Source organism: Dendrobates tinctorius, unplaced genomic scaffold (genome assembly GCF_039654945.1).
Source record: "Dendrobates tinctorius isolate UK_male_01 unplaced genomic scaffold, ASM3965494v1 ptg000155l, whole genome shotgun sequence".
Taxonomy (NCBI): Eukaryota; Metazoa; Chordata; class Amphibia; order Anura; family Dendrobatidae; genus Dendrobates; species Dendrobates tinctorius.
Genome location: NW_027361822.1, coordinates 21,583,711 through 21,599,199, shown reverse-complemented (window position 1 = coordinate 21,599,199; position 15,489 = coordinate 21,583,711). Strand labels below are relative to the sequence as shown.

At 51.2% G+C, this 15,489-nt stretch overlaps 1 protein-coding gene across 1 annotated transcript in view; it reads right to left on the bottom strand.

Annotated features, from left to right (window-relative positions):
• Positions 1-15,489, bottom strand: part of LOC141051128 (uncharacterized) — a 161,206-nt gene that overhangs the window by 100,404 nt on the left and 45,313 nt on the right. The window contains exons 6-14 of the mRNA XM_073548014.1: positions 7,234-7,383; positions 6,925-7,104; positions 6,719-6,842; positions 6,538-6,635; positions 5,669-5,818; positions 5,360-5,539; positions 3,206-3,329; positions 3,040-3,122; positions 2,819-2,909 (exon numbers count right to left, since the gene is read on the bottom strand). Of these exons, the coding sequence (XP_073404115.1) occupies positions 2,819-2,909; positions 3,040-3,122; positions 3,206-3,329; positions 5,360-5,539; positions 5,669-5,818; positions 6,538-6,635; positions 6,719-6,842; positions 6,925-7,104; positions 7,234-7,383 (1,180 nt within the window). The remainder of the gene's footprint in view (positions 1-2,818; positions 2,910-3,039; positions 3,123-3,205; positions 3,330-5,359; positions 5,540-5,668; positions 5,819-6,537; positions 6,636-6,718; positions 6,843-6,924; positions 7,105-7,233; positions 7,384-15,489) is intronic.

Sequence of the window (15,489 nt, the reverse complement as noted above, 5' to 3'; positions counted from 1 at the left end):
ATCACTGCAGCCCTCCACCAGTCGGGCCTTTATGGTAGAGTGGCCCGACTGAAGCCTCTCCTCATTGCAAAACATGTGAAAGCCCGCACAGAGTTTGCTAAAAAACACATGAAGGACTCCCAGACTATGAGAAATAAGATTTTCTTGACTGATGAGATGAACATAGAACTTTTTGGTGATAATTCTAAGCGGTATGTGTGACGAAAACCAGGCACTGCTTATCACCTGCCCAATACAATCCCAACAGTGAAACATGGTGATGGCAGCATCTTGCTCTGGAAGTGTTTTTCATTGCAAGGACAGGACGACTGGTTGTCATTGAAGGAAATATGAATGCGGCCAAGTACAGAGATATCCTGGATGAAAACCTCTTCCTGAGTGCTCTGGACATCAGACTTGGCCGAAGGTTCACCTTCCAACAAGACAATGACCCTAAGCGCACAGCTAAAATAATAATGGAGTGGCTTCAGAACAACTCTGTGACCATTCTTGACTGGCCCAGCCAGAGCCCTGACCTAAACCCAATTGAGCATCTCTGGAGAGACCTGAAAATGGCTGTCCACCAACGTTCACCATCCAACCTGACGGAACTGGAGAGGATCTGCAAGGAAGAATGGCAGAGGATCCCCAAATCCAAATGTGAAAAACTTGTTGCACCATTCCCAAGAAGACTCATGGCTGTACTAGCTCAAAAGGTGCTTCTACTCAATACTGAGCAAAGGGTCTGCATACTTATGACCATGTGATATTTCAGTTTTATTTTTTAATTAATTTGCAAAAATGTCAACATTTGGGTTTTTTTCAGTCAAGATGGGGTTCAGTGTACATTAATAAGAAAAAAAATGAACTTTTTTGAATTTACCAAATGGCTGCAATGAAACAAAGAGTGAAAAATTTAAAGGAGTCTGAATACTTTCCATACCCACTATATAATGATGCATACAGAATAATAGGCCCCATATAATGCTCCATACATAAAAAAATAAGTAAATACTTACCACTCCTCTTTCCCCGTTGGCTGCAGCTCCGGTCTCCTCAGTTCCATTATCTTCAGCCTATTCTGGCTCTCTGCACTGCTCAGTGCAGAGGACGCACTGTAGTGATCACGCAGAGATGCCAGAATCAGGAGACATGGAAGAGACGGGACCTGCAGCCAGCAGTAAACTAGGAGAGTTGTGTATTTCAAACAGTTTAAAGTACCTGGGCGTTCGCACCCCCCCCCCGGACTCACGGGCCCCATAGCATGCTGGTTCACCCAACGGCTATTGGGCTCCCTGCTTGCTCAAGGGTGTGCAGGGTAGTGATGCCGGCCCGGCGTAGGAGCCAATATTGTCTGTCAGTTGAGTTTCTGTCACGCCGTGCTCCCCTGGGGGCGGGACCTCGGTCCCGACGTCATCTCTTCCGGAGCCGCGGTCACTCCGGGGGTCCCGTCGGGTGCGCACGCACAGCTCTCGTCCCCGGGTCTCCTCCTACATGTCACGTTTGCGCTTGCACGCTCCTGTCAGTGCTGTATAGGGCTCGGTCCTCTCTATGGTAATGGAGGACCTGACCCGGAACCTGTAGTGGTCATGTGCTTTCTGGCTAGGTCCTGACCCGGAAAACAGTAGTAGTCATGTGCTATATCAGACTACCTCCCCCTAGGGGAGGTGCCTGATTATTGTTGTGCTTCCTGGCTTGGTCTGCCGTGTCCCTGCCTGGCTGTGCGCTGTATTCAGGTCCCCTGCCTTGCACTTTGTTGTGCCTCTTGGCACACGCTCTGAATCTGCACTCTGCTTTGTACTTGGTTGTGCCTCCTGACACACGCTCTGACCCTGTACTCTGTCTCATACTCGGTTGTGCCTCCTGGCACACGCTCTTACCCTGTACTCTGTCTCATCCTCAGTTGTGCCTCCTGGCACACACTCTGATTCTGTGCTCTGTCTTATACTCAGTTGTGCCTCCTGGCACACACTCTGATTCCGTGCTCTGTCTTATACTCAGTTGTGCCTCCTGGCACACACTCTGATCCTGTACTCAGTCTCTTACTCTGTTGTGCCTCCTGGCACATGTACCCATCCTGCGCTCTGTCTTATGCTCAGTTGTGCCCTCTGGCACGCACCCTGCTCCTGTACTCTGTTACACCTCCTGGCACACCTGCTGCCCGACTCAGTGCTCTGACGTGCACCTTGCACGCATCCTGCTTCACTCACACCCGGACGAACGAAGTCTCTGTATACCACGTGTTACCGTGTCCACGCTTTACACGTTCCTGCAGACACACTCACCCACTCGTGTCTCCTGTGAGCCGGCCGCCTGGTGCCAGCAGTCGTGGTGCCTCACTCCCTGGGGCTTGCCCCTGACACTCCATGTATAGGGGGTGGTCTTCACTAGGACAGCTCGCCCTGGGAGGGTTGGTGTCACGACCCAGAGGGTCCACTCCAGGAGTCGTCACAGTTTCGTGACTATACCTTAGACATTTTAACATAGTCCAAAGCAAAAATGTCTTAAATTTACATGTCAGACATTTGCATAACCTTTAGAGACTTTTTTTTTTTTTTTTAAAAGCCTCCAGTCATCTGCAGACTCATAAGTGGGAAAAAGACCAATTATACAGCAATCAAACATATCATACCTAGCAAACCTTTTGAAAGAGAAGATGTAATGTGAGTACGACACAAATAAGTACAAAAAGTTTTGGGTAGAGGAGCAAGCAGTGGTCTAGTGGCAGAGTTGTGACCACATGACTGTAAGATGGCTGGTCTACACCACCGATAAATCAGCCACATCAAGTGACCGAGAAGAATCTGTGACTTCTCTGCACTTACTGGCTACTACTCACCTGTGCGGTTATCTGCAGGAATCTCCTCTTTACACCACTCATCACCCCTCACATATGTCTCTGTAGTATTAATATGGGTCAGATCTTCACCCTGAAACAAATATTGGAAAAGTCACAGACAGATGGAGAAGTCACATCTATGATCAGCTCTAATCCTGCCATCTCCACCGTTCTCATTACACAAGTATAAAACATATAATACTGGTGGATATGTAAATTACCTCTTTGAGATTTTCTTGTTTCCAGCCCTGTGGAAGAAGAGGACGGGGACATCTCTCTGGTGTTGTCTTCTTACTGGATAAATCTGTAGGAAACACATACAGGGACTGAATTCATTCTTTATATACAGATAATTATAGGCCGTGTGTATTTAGTCCTGTCTATTACCTGGTGATGTGAGGGGCTGGGGAACCTCCATCATGATGTCCTTGTACAGATCTTTGTGTCCTTCTAAATACTCCCACTCCTCCATGGAGATATAGACGGCGACATCCTGACACCTTATAGGAACCTGACACATATAATGATACAGTCATCCCCCCAGTCCCTTCATAGCATCTATATATATATAATCGTCTTAACATGTCTGTCTGTAACCGAACTCCCGCGGCGCTGATTGGTCGCGGCCGCGACCAATCAGCGACAGGCGCAGTGCTCAATCGGACGCAGCGCATCTGTAAAAAATAGAATTAAAATAAAAAAAAAAAAAAAAAAGGTTATACTCACTTTCCGACGGCCCGCGATCTCCACTCTATGCGCCTGGCCTCGCGGTCCCAGTAATTCCTTGCGCCTTAGACCGGAGATGACATCACTCGCGAGAGTGCGACGTCATCAGTGGTGTTTCGCGCAAAGCATTACTGGGACCGCGAGGCCAGGCGCATAGAGTGGAGATCGCGGGCCGTCGGAAAGTGAGTATATAACTATTTTTTATTTTAACAGAGACCATGCATACCAGGAAAGGGGGGTGAGAGGACCATGCATACCAGGAAAGGGGGGTGAGGGGACCATGCATACCAGGATTGGGGGGTGAGGGGACCATGCATACCAGGATTGGGGGGTGAGGGGACCATGCATACCAGGATTGGGGGTGAGAGGACCATGCATACCAGGATAGGGGGGGTGAGGGTGGCCATGCATACCAGGAAAGGGGGGTGAGGGGACCATGCATACCAGGATGGGGGGGGTGAGGGTGACCATGCATACCAGGATAGGGGGGTGAGGGTGACCATGCATACCAGGATAGGGGGGGTGAGGGTGGCCATGCATACCAGGAAAGGGGGGTGAGGGGACCATGCATACCAGGATGGGGGGGGTGAGGGTGACCATGCATACCAGGATAGGGGGGGTGAGGGTGACCATGCATACCAGGATAGGGGGGGTGAGGGTGACCATGCATACCAGGATAGGGGGGGTGAGGGTGACCATGCATACCAGGATAGGGGGGGTGAGGGTGGCCATGCATACCAGGAAAGGGGGGTGAGGGGACCATGCATACCAGGATGGGGGGGTGAGGGTGACCATGCATACCAGGATAGGGGGGGTGAGGGTGACCATGCATACCAGGATAGGGGGGGTGAGGGTGACCATGCATACCAGGATAGGGGGGGTGAGGGTGACCATGCATACCAGGATAGGGGGGGTGAGGGTGGCCATGCATACCAGGAAAGGGGGGTGAGGGTGACCATGCATACCAGGAAAGGGGGGTGAGGGTGACCATGCATACCAGGAAAGGGGGGTGAGGGTGACCATGCATACCAGGATAGGGGGGGGTGACGGGACCATGCATACCAGGATAGGGAGGTGAGGGGACCATGCATTCCAGGAAAGGGGGGTGACGGGACCATGCATACCAGGAAAGGGGGGTGAGGGGACCATGCATACCAGGAAAAGGGGGTGATGAAACCATGCATACCAGGAAAGGGGGGGTGAGGGGACCATGCTTACCAGGAAAGAGGGGTGAGACGACCATGCATACCAGGATTGGGGGGTGAGAGGACCATGCATACCATGATTGGAGGGTGAGGGGATCATGCTTACCAGCATAGGGGGTGAGGGGGACCATGCATATCAGGATTGGGGGGTGAGAGGACCATGCATACCAGCATTGGGGGGTGAGAGGACCATGCATATCACAATTGGGGCATGAGGGGACCATGCATACCAGGAAAGGGGGGGGTGACGGGACCATGCATACCAGGAAAGGGGGGTGAGGGGACCATGCATACCAGGATTGGAGGGTGAGGGGACCATGCATACCAGGATTGGAGGGTGAGAGGACCATGCATTGCAGGATTGGGGGGTAGGGGACCATGCATATCAGGATTGGGGGGTGAGGGGACCATGCACGCCAGGATAGGGGGGGAGGGGTACCATGCTTACCAGGAAAGGGGGGTGAGGGGGATCATGCATATCAGGATTGGGGGGTGCATTATTGCATTATTATTAAAATTTCATAAATAAACTACATACATATTCTAGAATACCCGATGCGTTAGAATCGGGCCATCAACTAGTTACTGTATAATGTCCGAGCAGTGTCACCTCTCCAGTCAGTAGCTCAATCATCTTGTAGGAGAGTTCTAGGATCTTCTGGTCATTGATGTCCTCATGTATCAGGGGGTGAGGTGGAGGCCCCATGATTGGGCTCTGGGGTCTTCCCCATCCCTCAGACACAGGGTCCTGACAGCGCTCCCTAGAGGTCTTCTTCACTACTGTGTAATCCTGGTTATGGAGAGACACATTAATAAATCTCACTACAGACATTTCCAGAGTCCTCACCTCTCCAGTTCTGTCCATCTGTTGTTCCCATAGATAAGAATGATGTAATGTGATGTCATCAGAATCTCTCACCTCTCCAATAAGCCGGAAGAGGATCTCTAGGGTGAGGTGTAATATCCTCTCCGCCATCTTGTCACTGCTCCTATCCATCCTTGTAGGGTCAATCAGAAAAATTCTCTTATATAGAAGATCTCCACTGAGAGGATCCAATATTGTTGTGACCTGAATGGGAAGAAGATCAACCAATGTAACATCAAGCAAAAATCTATTCATTATGTTAAAGGGAACCGGTCACCTCCTTTTTCAGCTATTAGCTGCTGCCACTGCCTTTTGGGGCTTATTTACAGCATTGTATAATACTGTAGATAAGCCCCCGATCTAACATGAAAGAGAAGAAAGACAAGTTTTATTATACTCACCCAGGGACGGTCCGGTCCAATGGGCGTCACAGGTCCGGGTCCGGCACCTCCCTTCTTCATGCGATGTCATCATCTTCCTTGCTTCGTGTCATGGCTCCTGCGCAGGTGTACTGATCTGCCTTGTTGAAGGCAGAGCCAAATACTGCAGTGCTCAGGCGCTGGGACTCTGTCCTTTCCTGGAGCCTACACACTGCAGTACTTGGCTCTGCCCTCAACAGGGCAGATCAGTACACCTACGCAGGAGCCATGACACGAAGCAAGGAAGATGACGACATCGCATGAAGAAGGGAGGTGCCGGACCCGGACCTGCGACGTCCATTGGACCGGACCGTCCCCGGGTGAGTATAATAAAACTTGTTTTTCTTCTCTTTCATGTTAGATCGGGGGCTTATCTACAGCATTCTAGAATGCTGTAAATAAGCCCCAAAAGGCAGTGGCAGCAGCTAATAGCTGAAAAAGAAGGTGACAGGTTCCCTTTAAGAAATCGTCTCCACATCACATCTTCATGGTGGCAGCATCTACCTGATGATCCTGGGGAACATTGGGATCTTCTTGTTTACAGTCCTGTGGAAGAAGAGGACGGGGACATCTCTCTGGTGTTGTCCTCTTACCGGATAGATCTGGAGGAAACACATACAGGGACTGAATTAATTCTTTACATACAGATAATTATAAGCCGTGTATATTTAGTTCTGTCTATTACCTGGTGATGTGAGGGGCTGGGGAACCTCCATCATGATGTCCTTGTACAGATCTTTGTGTCCTTCTAAATACTCCCACTCCTCCATGGAGAAATAGACAGCGACATCCTGACACCTTATAGGAACCTGACACATACAATGATACCGTCATCCCCCGATCCCTTCATAGCGTTACTGTATAATGTCCCAGCATTCCCAGCAGTGTCACCTCTCCAGTCAGCAGCTCAATCATCTTGTATGTGAGTTCTAGGATCTCCTGGTCACTGATGTCCTCATGTATCAGGGGGTGAAGTGGAGGTCCTGTCATTGGACTCACTGGTCTTTCCCATCCCTCAGACACAGGGTCCTGACAGCGCTCACTAGAGGTCTTCTTCACTACTGTGTAATCCTGGTTATGGAGAGACACATTAATAAATCTCACTACAGACATTTCCAGAGTCCTCACCTCTCCAGTTCTGTCCATCTGTTATTACCATATATAGTAATGATGTAATGTGACATCATCAGAATCTCTCACCTCTCCAGTAAGCCGGAAGAGGATGTCTAGGGTGAGGTGTAATATCTTCTCCGCCATCTTGTCCCTGTCCTTATCCATCCTGGATGGGTAAATCAGGAAAATTCTCTTATATAGAAGATCTGCACTGAGAGGATCCCATATTGTAAGGACCTGAAAGAGAAGAGCTGATGTATCATAAACATCCTGTGTACATACAACTACTGGAGATAATAAGGGAACATATGAGGAGATAGAACTATTGGGGTGATCTCTTAAGGCGAGATCGTAGTGATTGACCTGATAAATATGAGACTAGTGCATACCTAGAAGAAAAATATCGGACACAGGGTCAGGCGTGCACTCCTGTAAGAACTGGCACAGAACTGAACTTTATTAGTATTTACAAAAGATCATGAAGCAGGCAGGAAGAGGGCGTCGCATCAGTCTGTGCTAGGTCTATTCCATATATGGTCTTCAATGTATCCACCTCACATTCCAAGGATTCCAGGGCAAAGTTCCAAGAGATAGACGCCATCTTGCCACACCACATATATTACTAGCTTATGTAAGGTTAATAATTGATTTCACTAGCCGTAATCTCCTTCACAGAACGTGGAAATGTTGTATGACTTTGTCTGAACATATCATAAGTCACAACATCCCAATACAGTCATAGAAAACTGATGTGTCACACATAGTGACATCACCGCAAAGACAGATCACGAAGTTACAGAGACTCAAAGATGCACAAGAACAATACAGCCTGAAGGGGTTACTGCCCCCTGTGCCCAGTAATGAAGGGGTTACTGCCCCCTGTGCAGCCCAGTAATGGGGAATCTCCAGCACCTACCTCCACCTGCAGGGGGCGCTATCTCCGGGAATGGAGGGGTTACTGCCCCCTGTGCAGCCCAGTAGTGGGGAATCTCCAGCACCTACCTCCACCTGCAGAGCCGCACACCACATATATGGCTGCTCTGTGCGCACAGGACCTGGGATGAGGTCACAGGAGGGGAGGAGTCAGGGGTCACATGATCAGGGGCCTCAGTGTATGCAGGACTCTGCTGTGCTGGTTGTCATGGTGCTGGATGAGGGGAAGTTTCTGTGTGGGGTCAGAAGGGGTTTACATTGTGGATGCAGCAGAGCCGCGTGTGTACGAGGTGTACGGAGCGGAGCTACGAGGTGTACGGAGCGGAACCATGTGTGTACGAGATGTACGGAGCGGAGCCATGTGTGTACGAGGTGTACGGAGCAGAGACGAGTGTGTACGAGGTGTACGGAGCAGAGACGAGTGTGTACGAGGTGTACGGAGCAGAGACGAGTGTGTACGAGGTGTACGGAGCAGAGACGAGTGTGTACGAGGTGTACGGAGCAGAGACGAGTGTGTACGAGGTGTACGGAGCAGAGACGAGTGTGTACGAGGTGTACGGAGCAGAGACGAGTGTGTACGAGGTGTACGGAGCAGAGACGAGTGTGTACGAGGTGTACGGAGCAGAGACGAGTGTGTACGAGGTGTACGGAGCAGAGACGAGTGTGTACGAGGTGTACGGAGCAGAGACGAGTGTGTACGAGGTGTACGGAGCAGAGACGAGTGTGTACGAGGTGTACGGAGCAGAGACGAGTGTGTACGAGGTGTACGGAGCAGAGACGAGTGTGTACGAGGTGTACGGAGCAGAGACGAGTGTGTACGAGGTGTACGGAGCAGAGACGAGTGTGTACGAGGTGTACGGAGCAGAGACGAGTGTGTACGAGGTGTACGGAGCAGAGACGAGTGTGTACGAGGTGTACGGAGCAGAGACGAGTGTGTACGAGGTGTACGGAGCAGAGACGAGTGTGTACGAGGTGTACGGAGCAGAGACGAGTGTGTACGAGGTGTACGGAGCAGAGACGAGTGTGTACGAGGTGTACGGAGCAGAGACGAGTGTGTACGAGGTGTACGGAGCAGAGACGAGTGTGTACGAGGTGTACGGAGCAGAGACGAGTGTGTACGAGGTGTACGGAGCAGAGACGAGTGTGTACGAGGTGTACGGAGCAGAGACGAGTGTGTACGAGGTGTACGGAGCAGAGACGAGTGTGTACGAGGTGTACGGAGCAGAGACGAGTGTGTACGAGGTGTACGGAGCAGAGACGAGTGTGTACGAGGTGTACGGAGCAGAGACGAGTGTGTACGAGGTGTACGGAGCAGAGACGAGTGTGTACGAGGTGTACGGAGCAGAGACGAGTGTGTACGAGGTGTACGGAGCAGAGACGAGTGTGTACGAGGTGTACGGAGCAGAGACGAGTGTGTACGAGGTGTACGGAGCAGAGACGAGTGTGTACGAGGTGTACGGAGCAGAGACGAGTGTGTACGAGGTGTACGGAGCAGAGACGAGTGTGTACGAGGTGTACGGAGCAGAGACGAGTGTGTACGAGGTGTACGGAGCAGAGACGAGTGTGTACGAGGTGTACGGAGCAGAGACGAGTGTGTACGAGGTGTACGGAGCAGAGACGAGTGTGTACGAGGTGTACGGAGCAGAGACGAGTGTGTACGAGGTGTACGGAGCAGAGACGAGTGTGTACGAGGTGTACGGAGCAGAGACGAGTGTGTACGAGGTGTACGGAGCAGAGACGAGTGTGTACGAGGTGTACGGAGCAGAGACGAGTGTGTACGAGGTGTACGGAGCAGAGACGAGTGTGTACGAGGTGTACGGAGCAGAGACGAGTGTGTACGAGGTGTACGGAGCAGAGACGAGTGTGTACGAGGTGTACGGAGCAGAGACGAGTGTGTACGAGGTGTACGGAGCAGAGCCGCGTGTGTACGAGGTGTACGGAGCAGAGCCGCGTGTGTACGAGGTGTACGAAGCAGAGCCGCGTGTGTACGAGGTGTACGGAGCAGAGCCGCGTGTGTACGAGGTGTAAGGAGCAGAGCCGCGTGTGTACGAGGTGTACGGAGCAGAACCGCGTGTGTACGAGGTGTACGGAGCGGAGCTACGAGGTGTATGGAGCGGAGCCATGTGTGTACGAGGTGTACGGAGCGGAGCCATGTGTGTACGAGGTGTACGGAGCAGAGACGAGTGTGTACGGAGCAGAGACGAGTGTGTACGAGGTGTACGGAGCAGAGCCGCGTGTGTACGAGGTATACGGAGCAGAGCCGCGTGTGTACGAGGTGTACGGAGCAGAGCCGCGTGTGTACGAGGTGTACGGAGCAGAGCCGCGTGTGTACGAGGTGTACGGAGCAGAGCCGCGTGTGTACGAGGTGTACGGAGCAGAGCCGCGTGTGTACGAGGTGTACGGAGCAGAGCTACGAGGTGTATGGAGCGGAGCCATGTGTGTACGAGGTGTACGGAGGGGAGCCGTGTGTACGAGGTGTAAGGAGCAGAGCCGCGTGTGTACGAGGTGTACGGAGCGGAGCTACGAGGTGTATGGAGCGGAGCCATGTGTGTACGAGGTGTATGGAGCGGAGCCATGTGTGTACGAGGTGTACGGAGCAGAGACGAGTGTGTACGGAGCAGAGACGAGTGTGTACGAGGTGTATGGAGCGGAGCCATGTGTGTACGAGGTGTACGGAGCAGAGACGAGTGTGTACGGAGCAGAGCCGCGTGTGTACGAGGTGTACGGAGCAGAGCCGCGTGTGTACGAGGTGTACGGAGCAGAGCCGCGTGTGTACGAGGTGTACGGAGCAGAGCCGCGTGTGTACGAGGTGTACGGAGCAGAGCCGCGTGTGTACGAGGTGTAAGGAGCAGAGCCGCGTGTGTACGAGGTGTAAGGAGCAGAACCGCGTGTGTACGAGGTGTATGGAGCAGAACCGCGTGTGTACGAGGTGTACGGAGCGGAGCTACGAGGTGTATGGAGCGGAGCCATGTGTGTACGAGGTGTACGGAGGGGAGCCGTGTGTACGAGGTGTAAGGAGCAGAGCCACGTGTGTACGAGGTGTACGGAGCAGAACCGCGTGTGTACGAGGTGTACGGAGCAGAACCGCGTGTGTACGGAGCGGAGCCGTGTGTGTACGAGGTGTACGGAGCGGAGCCGCGTGTATACGAGGTGTACGGAGTGGAGCCGCGTGTGTACGAGGTGTAAGGAGCAGTGTGTGTACGAGGTGTACGGAGCGGAGCCGCGTGTGTACGAGGTGTACGGAGCGGAGCCATGTGTGTACGAGGTGTACGGAGCAGTGTGTGTACGAGGTGTACGGAGCGGAGCCGCGTGTGTACGAGGTGTACGGAGCGGAGCCGCGTGTGTACGAGGTGTATGGAGCGGAGCCGCGTGTGTACGAGGTGTACGGAGCGGAGCCGCGTGTGTACGAGGTGTACGGAGCGGAGCCGCGTGTGTACGAGGTGTACGGAGCGGAGCCGCGTGTGTACGGGGTGTACGGAGCGGAGCAGAGTGTGTACGAGGTGTATGGAGCGGAGCAGAGTGTGTACGAGGTGTACGGAGCAGAGCCGCGTGTGTACGGAGTGGAGCCGTGTGTACGAGGTGTAAGGAGCAGAGCCGCGTGTGTACGGAGGGGAGCCGTGTGTACGAGGTGTAAGGAGCAGAGCCGCGTGTGTACGAGGTGTACGGAGCAGAACCGCGTGTGTACGGAGCGGAGCCGTGTGTGTACGAGGTGTACGGAGCGGAGCCGCGTGTATACGAGGTGTACGGAGCGGAGCCGCGTGTATACGAGGTGTACGGAGCGGAGCCGCGTGTGTACGAGGTGTAAGGAGCAGTGTGTACGAGGTGTACGGAGCGGAGCTGCGTGTGTACGAGGTGTATGGAGCGGAGCCGCGTGTACGAGGTGTACGGAGCGGAGCCGCGTGTGTACAAGGTGTAAGGAGCAGTGTGTGTACGAGGTGTACGGAGCGGAGCTGCGTGTATACGAGGTGTATGGAGCGGAGCCGTGTGTACGAGGTGTACGGAGCGGAGCCGCGTGTCCGCGTGTGTACGAGGTGTACGGAGCGGAGCCGCGTGTGTACGCGGTGTACGGAGCAGAGCCGCGTGTGTACGAGGTGTACGGAGCGGAGCCGCGTGTGTACGAGGTGTACGGAGCGGAGCAGAGTGTGTACGAGGTGTATGGAGCGGAGTCGCGTGTGTACGAGGTGTATGGAGCGGAGTCGCGTGTGTACGAGGTGTACGGAGCGGAGCAGAGTGTGTACGAGGTGTACGGAGCGAAGCAGAGTGTGTACGAGGGGTACGGAGCAGAGCCGCGTGTGTACGCCGTATACGGAGCAGAGCCTCGTGCGTTTTAGTGATTTACTCCCTGTAAGGCAGCTGGCAGCATTAACACAGGCTCTCCATGCATGTGCTGTGACAGTGACACAGCTGCGACACAAGCAACTGCGGCGCCACAGCTGATTAGCAGGAGTGCTATTGCTTGGACCCGATCAAATTAACTTAACTCTAGTAATGTGGGATTTTCTCTACTTTGAATACAAACAGACTACACAACTGAGGTCATTATCATCAATTACCGGACGCCTACTATATGGTGGGATTAGATTTCTGAATGTCCTTTAATTAGTTTTAAGACATTAGAAGATTTATAAGAAGCAGCAAATTTCCAAAATTGATCTTTTTGGGGTGACCAGTTTGTTTCCAAAGTGGATTTGGGAGGCCCAAATATTAGCCTGTATTGGATGCTGGTCTCTAATGTAAAAGCGAGTCAGTCCCGAGTGCACAGAGGCTCCCAGCGGTAAGTTGATTGATTGTCGACAACTACATGGGCAGCCTGGCAAATAAGTGTTATGGTGGTAACTACATCGAGGGGTGAGAACAGGCACCAGGTCCCTTGTGTAACGCAGTTCTTTGGGACGGTGCACACTAACCAGGTTCCTAGAACTAGGGGTGCCCAGATCTATCCCGGTCGTCCGGATTACTCCTAACGGTGGAGACAACGGGTTCACGTGATTTGCTATGCTCCTATATCAACCCTTATCTGTCCCCTCCCACCCAGGAAGGTGGCAAGCCGAAGTGTGTAGAATAACACAAACAAGGGGAGATGGACAAGGATAAATGAAAACAATAATACAAAATACACTCACCAAATAACAGAGTGGAACACAGCGAAGTTAAAGGAAGGAGAAACCAAATAGGAGAGGATGAGGATGTGCACACAAACAAAACTCCAAGCAACAATCTCCTGAACAAATCTCTAAACACCAACTCCAAACCAGGCACTAAAAGCTAACATTGGAATTTCTTAAGTGCCAGAGGTGATGCATATATAGCAGAGGGGATTGGAAAATACTGAGCTGCTGAGACAATCCAGGTAGGAAAGCTCCAGGAGCTTCAACTGAACAGATTAACCCACTGCCAGCAAGGAAAAAAAACCGGCTGTTTAATATGATGACGTATTCTAATCAGTGCAGAAGTTTGTGAAACTGGACACCACTATCTTCTGGCCCCTCTCTTGTCAGATACTGTTCATACTTACTTTAATAATACAGTGCAGTCACTAAACAAATAGTGGTGCACTGTGACAGTAATCATCATCCCCTCTTTTGCAATCACACAGAAAGGGAGGAGTGACATCAGGCTCATGCGAGTTGCTCCTGCTTACATGTTGGGCAGTTGTAATGCAAGATAGCAGAACCATAGGTTTTGATGGCATATGTGATCAGTTGCTTTTCCTAGTGCTTAAAAGTAGTGAAAATAGAATTTATTTTTTTCAGATTTTCTGCCATGAAAAAAAAAGAAAATGGTTTAAATTTTCATAAATAGTATATAATTTTTAATCATATTCCCTTTAAAGTTCACATTCCCCACTACACCATGTCTCAGTAGTCGGTATTTGTGATTTACATTGGTAACAGGTGGCTTCACTTTGAGGACAAGCCAAGTCTTTACCATCAATCACAATCACTTCCTTCAGTCTTCTGCCTGCCCTGATATTCTGCCTGTTTGACCATGTTTTCCATCTCCAGATTTGTTATTGAGAACTGGTGTTTTCTGACTGGCTTGTCAGCCGTCTCTCAGACACTACAGTCACGGCCAAAAGTTTTGAGACTAATGCAAATTCTGCTTTCCACAAAATTAGCTGCTGCAGTGATTTTGTCAGAAGTTTCTCTGGTTACTGAAGTACTGTTATGACTCAGCTGTCGGGTGACCCGGGACCAGGTGCTCCTTTTCTATCCCTACCACTAGGGGGCACCCTAGCTCGCTCTATTCCCCCAGGATACTTCTGAAAGTGAAGATGCCGGGGCCACCACCCTTGCCTTATCTCATGAGTTAGCCCTTCGTCTGTTCTATTCCCCCACCCAGGGAAGAGGTGCGCTACTGTGCACCGCAGTACACCAACTCGACAAACAAGGATACATAAAAAAAGGGGGTAACTAAAAATACCAGGTATAAAAATATTCACTCACATATAACAGAGAAATGCACCGGGGAGTTGAGGATGGGGAAAAACCAAAGTAAGAGGAGGGAAGGGAATAACCACACAACAGTCACAGATAACTCCTCTCAAGCTCCTTCTCATATGAACACCTCTCCTCCTAAGCTATGCCTCAAATGCTAGCTCTGGCATGGGTTTGAATCAGGACCCAGATTATAAAGGGGATGGGAGTGGCTAATCGAGCACAGCTGAGAGCTCAGAGTTTCCAACTTGGCCGATTAACCCCTGTCCTGCCAAAATAAACACCATTAAAAAAAAGAAGTGCTACTTCTCAGCGCAGAACAGGAGCAATTAGACGCAGTGGTCTTCCAGATCCTATCTGTTGTGGTAACCCATTGACAAGTGCAATCAGCATTTCATAAGATTTTACACTTGTATAGACAAATGCATAAAAGTTTATGCAAAGACTCAATATTTTAAATAAGAACATTGTTGTCACCAGAATACTGTATGGAGGACTATGGAGTGTGCGTATTATCCTGCATGAAGGACTATGGGGAGTGCATTATACTGTATGGAGAACTGTGAGTGCATTATACTATATGGAGGACTATGGGAAGTGCAGTATAGTATAAGGACTATAGGGAGTGAAGTATACTATATGGCCGGTGTCAGGCTTGCGAGAAACTTGCCCGAGTCTCGCATCTCAATACCCGGCAAGCCATGCAGCGGCACACTCCATCCGGAGTGCCGGCGGCAGTGCCTGGTATTGAGATGTGAGACTCGTGCGGGTTTCTCGTAAGTCTGACCCCAGCCTATGGGGAGTGTATTAAACTATGTGGAGGACTATGGGGTGCATTATACTATATGGAAGGGAATGTGGGGGCTATTATATTTGGAGGGCTATGAGAGCCTTTATACTGTATGCAAGCAATTACACAGTGTGAAGGTTTGTGTGTGGTCATTATATTGTTTACAGGGCTCTGTGGGGGGCC